The sequence below is a fragment of the Nannobrachium achirus genome (genome assembly GCF_963921795.1).
Source record: "Nannobrachium achirus genome assembly, chromosome: 1".
NCBI lineage: Eukaryota > Metazoa > Chordata > Actinopteri > Myctophiformes > Myctophidae > Nannobrachium > Nannobrachium achirus.
Window position 1 is genome coordinate 82,513,826 of NC_137810.1, and position 9,444 is coordinate 82,523,269.

General features: G+C 39.9%; 1 protein-coding gene across 6 annotated transcripts; it reads right to left on the reverse strand.

Annotated features, from left to right (window-relative positions):
- Positions 1 to 2,182: 2,182 nt before the first annotated feature.
- Positions 2,183 to 9,113, reverse strand: LOC308284094 (uncharacterized protein). Of its 6 annotated transcripts, none has more exons than XR_013961986.1 (10): positions 8,397 to 9,113; positions 6,974 to 7,045; positions 6,671 to 6,727; positions 6,451 to 6,522; positions 6,250 to 6,327; positions 6,057 to 6,136; positions 5,819 to 5,905; positions 5,634 to 5,711; positions 3,997 to 5,405; positions 2,183 to 3,886 (listed from the first exon to the last, which is right to left on the reverse strand). XR_013961986.1 is itself a non-coding variant. In XM_080724633.1 (9 exons), exons 5-8 carry the CDS (start codon positions 6,093 to 6,095, stop codon positions 5,301 to 5,303), a joined length of 309 nt encoding a protein of 102 aa, XP_080580759.1. In that variant the 5' UTR covers positions 6,096 to 6,136; positions 6,250 to 6,324; positions 6,451 to 6,522; positions 6,671 to 6,727; positions 6,974 to 7,195; the 3' UTR covers positions 2,183 to 3,886; positions 3,997 to 5,300. The 6 variants fall into 6 exon arrangements, 2 of the variants coding, with proteins under 2 accessions (XP_080580759.1, XP_080580758.1); XR_013961987.1 differs by lacking the exon at positions 8,397 to 9,113 and adding an exon at positions 7,231 to 7,315 and having other exon boundaries at positions 6,671 to 6,724; XR_013961988.1 differs by lacking the exon at positions 8,397 to 9,113 and adding an exon at positions 7,231 to 7,315.
- Positions 9,114 to 9,444: the final 331 nt, after the last annotated feature.

A 9,444-nucleotide genomic window follows, 5' to 3' on the forward strand; every position in this document is an offset into this window, starting at 1 on the left:
CTGTAAAAATAAGAGTAAAACAACTCACCTACTGTAGTAAAGCAAAAAGTATCACCAATAAAGCATATTATTATTAACAATATCAGATGGGTTTCCCAAAGGAAAAAAGCACATACTTAGCCTATGCAGGTGCTTTGTGCCCATGCATCCCAATGGGCACAAAGCACTGCATAGGCCAAGTACATGCTTTTTTCCTTTGGAAAACCCATCCATTAACACTAGCTCATTGGTTATCAAAGGGGGGCCGGGAACCCCAGGGAGTCCTTGGAGGCGTTTGTCTCCAGCAAAGTGTTATCGTGGCCATTTAAAAATAGCAGATAGGCCTATACAAGATAAATAGAAATAATTACTGGCACAAAATATTTTCCAATGAAGGTGCACAGCCAAATTCTTTATCAATTAGGGGGTCTTTGCCATGAAAAGGTTTGAGAACCACTGCTCTAGTCTCGCTTTTCTAGGACAACATTTAGCAAAAATATTTTCAGCATAGACTTTTGTTGTAGAAGGAAATTCTAAAAGACCTAGTATAGAGCCCTGGGGGACTCAGGTTAAGTATGTGTACAGTATAGTGGCGATATTAGACAGAATTTGAAATTCACCCACATTTTCATCTAAGGTCAAATAAACAGGGAAGGAGACATCGGCTGCGTGCTCAAACTGGAACTGTGATGGGAAGGAGGCCGTCTGTGGAGGCCATGGCAGATTGTTGTACTCTGAGACAGTCTTTCTCAATCTGGTGTTGCTATGTTTTATCTGTTTGGACAGCCTGACAGCAATCCCCTGTCCATCTGGAAAGTGACAAAAAAAGAACACACCCAAAAACTTTAAGCAGTGACATGTGATCAGTCCTTTCAGATTTAAACGGCTCAGATGTGTTTAGATTTAATCTATGCATGTAGCAAAATGAGATTTCACAACTGAAAATGTTTGTATGATAGTCCCATTTAGAGATTGGTGAAACAGTGTGAAAAAGCTGACCCACAGTGCTGATTCCTACCATTTAACACATATACAAAATGTGAAATTACGTTCAAATAATATTGTTCCTGCTGTACTACATACCAAGTACCAGGTGAAGAGATTCACAGATTGGGGCTTAACCCTCCAACCTTTTACATGAAATATCAAGACCATTAAGATTTTATGGAAGATGCTTCTGAACATATTGCTTAAATTCTATATTAGATCAATAAAGCCTTTGTACGAGCTTTCTATGCATCTGTGAGCATTGAGAGCTTGTAGAACAGCTATTTGCGCTGCACAACATGGTTCAATAGAACAGTGGTTTGGGTCCCCACGTGATCTTTTTTTGGAGGGGGTGACCGTGAGGTGACAATTTGAGGACTTAAGACCTTTTAAACACCTAAAATTGTGGGGGGGGGGAAAGAACTAGTCAAACACTGGTCTAATTGTCTAATAAATAAGAAAGAATATGGGGTTAAATTAAGGCCAATTCAAATTCGTATTCGTACTTTGCCTTTTTTTTACTCGTAAACATTTTTACCAAAAAAACTATACGTAAACAAATTAATTGGAAAAAAATATCCGTAAAAAAAAAAAAAGTATGAATGTTTTTGGGGAAGCTGCAGTGATTATAATGCCAAAACAAAAAAACAAGACAAAATACGAATATTTTCTTACTGATTTACGAGTTGTTTTGTTGGTTTACTTCATCACGAATGCTTTCATCATCTCACGCACACGAATGAAACGCTCACGCACACGAATGAACCGGCCAATAATCACGTGATCGGCAGAGAGCCAATGGGGGTGCGGCCTTTCCACTAGCCAATCATAATTCTCCATTCTTGGCAGCAGTTGCCATGTCTGGTAAAAGTGAGTAATCTGTTGTTTATGTTCCTCACATAATATACCTATATCCACACGATATTTGTTTTTAAACTATTGACTAATCAATCATTTTTATACATTAAATAAAATAGAAATGCATATATTAATACACACGATAAAAGCACTGATAAAGGTCACTTACAGATGCTGCAAATCAAAACTAGACAATTAACCTTACCTCCGGCCCTGACCTTTTTACTGTAAATACAATATTTATTGTTTCTTATTTTTTCTTATGATTGATGATACAATGTGCACAGTAGCCTAATGTATTTTATTATTCTGTCATTTAATGTACATAGCATCCATGAAATGTGAAATGGATGATTACAAAAACAGACCATTTGGCCAAAACAAACTAGTTACTATGATGAACAGTGTTTCATAACAGATTACAGTACAACTTTGACTGTACAACCTGGATTAATGAACATTTTGCTAATAAAGAATGCAATCAATTCCTAATGTAATTTATTTACTTACCAGCAGACCCTCTGATGTTATAACCAAGCTAAATAAGTGTTCATGTACAATAGGTTATTTCACATTGATGTTAGCAGACAGTGATGACCAAGATCAACTTTAGGCTGGAAGGAAAAAATGCTACAATAGTCAAATACAACTGCACAGAATTATATTTTATTAGACAGTGGCTCCACAGTGTGTGGCAACCAAGTTAATCAAACAGATTTTCCTGCTGAGTCCCCGTTTCAATGATGTGTTCAATTGCTGAATCTTATTTGTTAGTTTCTTTCTACATGAAAACTAATTATAATAGAACTTGCAGAATTAATTGTACAAAATTATCGATGTGATTGTTTAGAGATGTAAAGGATGTTTGGAGGAGGGTTTCAGTATTTCTAATGTAGGTGTTGTAACAGTAATACAGTGCCTGGAAAGGGCATTACATAGAACTGAAAATGGAAGGACCATAGGTTAAGTGTCTGTTCAGCTCTACAACGCTCTTCAACCTACTAAGGCTAGACTCATTGGCTAAGTTGACCTCAACAATGAAGATAGATGTCCCTACTGTGGTGTCAAATTTCAACATCTCAAAAGTGCATTCTGCTGTAATTATATTAGAAATGGGCAAATAAATAAGAATACAAATAAGCACCTAAACTATTTTCAAACAGTAACAGAGCACACATGAAACACATTAACCACTGTGTGCTGGATTCCAGGTAGTGAAGACTGTACGAGGGAGAAGGACACTTTGAGCAGAACACTTGTCGACATAACACCTGTCCAGGCAGGGAGGAACATGAACCCAGTGGGAATTAGGAACTTTGGTAACGATGCCACCCCAGAGCAAGAATATCATACAAGGTTTCATAATTTTAGATTGTAATTAGGGAAAAGCAAAGATGGGAGAGTTAAATGTTTTCATTTAGTTCTATTGTTTTAGCGATTTTAAATACTTTATTTCAGTGCATGTGTGCAAGTGCCTAAATGTGTCCTTTTAGACACAATAAGCTGGCAATTTATTTTATTACAATTTACAGTGACACTACTAGCCCCCATAAGTAACATCTGCCCATGAAAGATTGTGGTGCCTCTTTTTGAATGGACTTATTGTATCTAAAAATACATATTTAGCCATTGTACACATGTCCCCAAGCACTGAAAGCAATGTAATCAAAATCGCTAAAATTATAGAAGAAAATTAACACATTTTAACACTCATCTTGTCTTTTCTCTAATTACAATCTAAATATGAAATCTTGTAAAGGTGTCCATTCAGTCAAGTTTGCGATTCTATGTGGTGATGTCAGACGGAGAGAGAGAAAAACAGAGAAACCATCACTCCTCGTGCTCATGGCGGAGGGCGTTGTAGAAGCCATGGAAATCACTGGGCAACACCTGCTTCATTTCTTGCAGATGTTTGAAGTTCATCGCTTTAATGGTGCGGCGGCAAGTGTAGAGTGGGGACACTGTGGTGATGTTGCTCTTCTTCCTCAGTGATGGGGACTCGTAGGGCTTCCAGGCGTCTGAGTGGTCGATCTTGTACTCCATACTGCCATCAACGTTGTACCTAGGATGAATACAAGGACAGTGACAGGGGAGAAAAGTCAGGTTTTAATACTCATTAAATAATGTTTGTTTTGGTTTCCGCAGCTATGTCATTATTATGTATTCAAATACCTGATTGCTCGGAGGTCATGCACGGTGGGATCCCCAGTGACCTTTCCCGGGCAGATGGCTTTGCAGAGGTTCACCTGGCTGAAGTTTTTGAAGAAAGTGTGGTCTACATACTTCACTTGGTATGGCCTGGGATTGGTACGGGCTTCCCGGATGGCAACGACATACTCAGCTGGAACGCAGATGTCTCTGTTCCTCAGTCTTCTCTCAATCACACTGTGCACAGGATGTACTCATCATAAGAGGGATGTTCTTCGAGGAAGTGCACGATGCACGAAGCAAACTCGTTGGCAGAGAGACCATAAGTAATTTGATGCATCATGTGAAGTCATGTCATACATGGTAAAGTTATGGACACAGAGCTTGGTCTTGAAATAGAGGGATGAGGCCTGTAGCTTGGAGCAGAGCAGGAGCCCCTGAAGATCCATGCATGTCACCAAGGTCTTCTCACCTGCCTCGTCTTTGTCCTTCTGCTTCATGGCTTGTGCAGTGTCCTTTTTGTTGCAGTGCTCCTTCCATGTGGCAGCCTCAATGTTCCCAGCCTTGAACGCACAGCAGGTATCACACTGGTCTTTCTTCGGGTGAAAAAGAGAGTAATTCAAACATTAAACATTCTGGTGAACACTTGCCTTGACAGCGCCTGGATGCCATGGTCTGCACTGGAACGGATATACTCTGCATGGAGGTGATTGATGGACTTGAACACAGGCTCCAGGTACATCTTAGTAGCCTGATCTCAGACTCAGCTCACTCTGAGAGTGGGCGGGGTCTCTGGTCTGGAAGCAGGCTAACATCTTAGAGGACGAGGACCGGCAGTAGTGCGAGGGAACTTTTGGAAGGTCCAGAAGGAAGGTCTTCAAGAAGTCAGACTCCTCTTTCCTTACCCTCACCCGCTTCTGCTTATCTTCCTCAGTAGGGCTTTTCCCTCTTCTTCCTACCCACTTCAAAAAAGACCACTGCTTCAAGCCTAGGGTTGACAGGAACATGCGTTGGCACACTCCGAGTCTCCTGCCATCTACGACAAGGTGACAGAAAATGGATGCCGACCTCCTGGATTTCTCTGCTCCTGTCCTCCGTCGCTTTACACTGCTCACCTCTACCAATGATGCAACATAAATCTTCCTCTCACGCCAGTCTAATTTCTCCCAGAAGTACTTGAAGATCTCTTCTCGCTTCGACTCTTCCACTTCTCTGCAGTGCAGTTTACTGGACCTGTGGCCGGCTGCAGACTGACATGACACACCCATTTTTCTTCCCTCCTTTAACACTGACTCTCTATTCTTCCTAGGCCAGATATGACTGGCCTATCATTCTACGCCTCTTCTGGATGTTGTTCTTCCAGCCCTCTGGATTTCTCCTCTTCCTACAGAGACCAGCATCAACACCTGAGGAGTCTTCTTCCACCTCAAGTCCTATATTGTGTCACAAAAAGAGAGAAAATTTGTCATTCAGACCATTAGTGTGCGAGTCTCTCTGTGTGTATCTGTGCAGCCCCTTGCGTGCACATCTGTGTGGGTATGTACATGTGTACTGTATGGATGTGTAGTTGAAAGAAAAGAGTTAAATAGCAAACATGCACCATGCAAGATACTACATTACACACATGTGCATCAATGTGTCCATATTAATAATGACAACACCTTCATTTCCAGATTCCGATTCACCAGGAGAATCACCATGTTGGTCACGTTCAGGTGTCCAGTTTCGATCAAGCGGATCTGGGAAAGAAAGAGGAACAAACAGAATGCACACGTTGACATAATTCAGTGTTGCTAGGACTTTGCATTCTTTGCTCTGGCTGACTTAAGCCTGGTTGTACACAAACCTTCTTCGTCCCCACTTGTGTCGTCATCCTCAACTCCTTCAGAATCTTCATCCTCCACATTTGAGTCCGGCTCAACTCTGTCTGCACCTAAAGAACAGAAAAGAAATATGAGATGTTCTCACATTAAGTGTGAGGCGCTTTCTGGTCATGTACAGTATGATTCTGAAGGAAAAAAATGAAAATGCAACATTCAGCAGTCACTATTTGTGTTTATTACAGTGATTATTAATAATAATACCTTCATATCCAGATTCAGCAGCACCAGAAGAATCACCATGTTGGTCACGTTTAGATGTTAGGGTTAGTGGTCGAGTGGATCTGGGAAAGAAAGAAACAAAATGAATGCAATGTTAACACACCTGCAATTCAGTGTCAGGCTTTGCTCTGGCCAATAGCCTCGGTTCCCTGGCACTTGTTAGTTTTACACCAACCTTCTTCTTCCCCACTTAAGTAGTCATCCTCAATTCCTTCTTCGCCTCCCTCATTTGAGTGAGGCGCAACAACTTCTGCTGCAGAAAAAGAGAAGAGACTGAATGTCAAATAGAAAACATGCAGCATTGACAATAATGCAAAGTGTCACATGTGTGCGTCATGTTTTTGTATGAAAGACTCTATACAGCTATTAATATTACCTTCATATCCAGATTCAGCAGCACCAGGATTATCCAACTCTAATTTAAGGTTCCATGATGAATCAAGCTCATCTGGTAAAAACATAAGAGGAACACAATGTACAGTGAATGCAAAGTAGAAATTACATTGCCAAGATGTTGCATCCTTTGCCCTTAATCTGTTTTACCACAAACCTTACTTCTCTCTCAGTGGGTGTGTGTGCGTGCGACAAAGACAAACCTTCAATCTCCTCAATTGATGAGTCCTCCACAACTGCTTCTCCTGCTGCTTCTCCTGCTGAAAGGGGAAAAAGGTCACACGAATTAATGAAATGGCTACTTTTTAAGATTGTGATACTACAGCAGATACTGATTAACAATTTGTGTTAAGGTAATAATACTATGTTTGAAACTAGTACAGCAACAATTCAAAATGGGTACTTAGTGCATGTTTAGGGATTTGTAACTAGGACAGCAGGTACAATACAAAACCACACATATGTGTTTCTATGCACTATAATTCATAACACACCACACCACATACCTTCACTCCCAGATTGAATCAAAACAGCTGACCCAGCACTGGCAGCATCAACTTGGTCACAATCAAGTGCATCTTGGAAAGATACAGATTATCATTAGAACACTGAATACAGCAGCTAATTATTGTAATTCATGATTAAAACACTTTGATTTCCAAATTAATCACACAAGTTGCACCACAGCCAGAATCACTACACACATCATTAAACTGAGCTGACTTATTCCTATTTTTCTTTCTATTTTTTTTATCGCACACACCTTCTTCGCTGCTTTCACTGCTCTCTAGTACAGTCTCTGCCTCGTCATGTCTGCCCCTGACATACTTGACGCTAACCAAAGCACAAAGCTCCTCCATAGAATACATCATCCTGAAATGTTATACTGAAAATAAAAGGAGAATACAGGGTTAAAATCAAGGGTAACACAATGGTGTAAAGTAATTAAGTACATTTTCTTAAGTACTGTACTTGAGTACAATATTGAGGTATTTGTACTTGACTAGAGTATTATCAATTTCCAATACTTTTAATCCACTATATCTCAGATCCAAATATTTTACTTTTACTCCACTACAAGCTGAATTATTTCCAATTTCCAATACTTGTACTCCTCTATATCACAGATCAAAATTATTGTACTTTAATACACAACAAGCTGAGTGCCTTTGGAGTACTTTTACTCCAATGCAAGCTCACAGTGCGACACATTGTGAGCATGTAGATCTGCCATTTTCAAAATATTTGAAATGGGACATTCTGCATAGAGTACTTTTACTTTTGGCACTTTAAGTACATTTTGATGCCAACACTTTAGCCATTTTATCAAGTACATTTTTTGAATTCCAGACTTTTACTTGTAACAGAGTATTTCTACATTACATTATTGATATTTGTACTTAAAGTAAAAACATTTGAGTACTTTTACCACACGTAATGGTACGTTTTTGTCCAGATGGAACCAAATGGACCCTTTATGGACCCGTTAAGGGTCCATTTGGTTCCATTGACACTCCATAGAAGTTGTTGTGCTGGCAGCTTAATGTAATGGTACGTTTGTGTCCAGATGGAACCAAATGGACCCTTTATGGACCCGTAAAGGGTCCATTTGGTTCCATGGACACAACATAGAAGTTGTTGTGCTGGCAGCTTAATGTAAGGTATAAGGTAAAGGTAAATGGAAAACCACATGGCAAATTATTTGATCGATAACGCCAGTTGCGGTGGGTTGACGGAGGCGAACCATGTTTGAAGCAAAATCAGTGTACGACGCTGCTTGTTCAGAGAACAAACAGACAACACAAACATCAGAGAACAATACTTTCCTTGAATAATAACAATTCACACGACGCCAAGCACAATCGTGAACATGATCGTTGGTATAACCTAAGCATACAGTTCTCAACAAGACATTTGGTGATACTTTACCTTGTAATAATGTCGAATTCCGTGTCGTTTAGTGAAGAAAAAGTTTGTTGCTCTGAATCATTCCCCTCCTCCAGTCCTTCGTCTCCCGCGGTTAGATACGCGTAGTGTGATGGACAGGTTGAACATCCAATGGTGATGTCGTTTCGGAGCGTATCTCCGTTGGCTGTTGGATACGCGGTGTGATGGACAGGTCCCACATCCAATGGTGATTACTGTTTCAGCGTATCTCCCCGCCCATTACATACGCGGTTTGAGGGACATGTCAAACATCCAATGGTGATGCGTGTTAAATAGCTTGGTCAATAAAACAACTTTGCATTGGCCATTTACACACCAGCTGATACTAGCAGAGAGAGGAGAGTGAATGTAATCCAACTATGATGAAAAGTAAAAATCCATAATAATGGATTTACGTGGTTTTCATTGGACAGCGACGATATTCTGTACTACTAACCATGTTCATCTTTTTCGATTAAAACACATGAATCATGACATGTTTACGTCTTGTGAATTATATCAGCTTTATTCAAATGCATTCAGACAATACAGGCAATATCATTTCACAGGCAATTAGCCTTTTATTTAGGAAAACAATAGAATGTAGTCTTGTATCAGCTTTATTCAAATGTATTCAGACAATACAAGCAATATCATTTCACATGCAATTGGCCTTTTATTTAGGAAAACAATAGAATGTAGAGTATTGTATTTTGGGTGGATTTTGTTTGCATATTGTAAATTAAATTGAATAAGGTTCTGAATAATGTAGGTGTAGCTATAGAATAGGCAAAGACAAATGTGTGTTGTGAATAGAATCAATAGTTTCCTTCCCAATAAAGTACAGGGGTGTGAGTTTTCCTGAACCAAACAGTCGTCAACCTCCCTCACCACGAAGGACCACAGAAAGTTTGTTGTTCCTTCTTGGAGCTCTTTCAAGAGGTTGAATTCTCAAATCTGATTGCTGCTACATCCTGCCATCGGAACCCTGATCGGCTGATGTGGTCCATGTCATCACAGTTCCTGAAAGAAAAATAAATGTACCCAAGAC

Bases quoted from the DNA above. Each gene is read 5' to 3' on its own strand.
- LOC308284094 (XM_080724633.1), bottom strand. From the start codon at position 6,095: ATGGTGATTCTTCTGGTGCTGCTGAATCTGGATATGAAG. The intron at 5,906-6,056 runs GTATTATTATTA...TCTGTTCTTTAG, and splicing joins TGCTGAATCTGGATATGAAG to GTGCAGACAGAGTTGAGCCG. The intron at 5,406-5,633 runs GTGTTGTCATTA...GACACAATATAG, and splicing joins ATCGGAATCTGGAAATGAAG to GACTTGAGGTGGAAGAAGAC.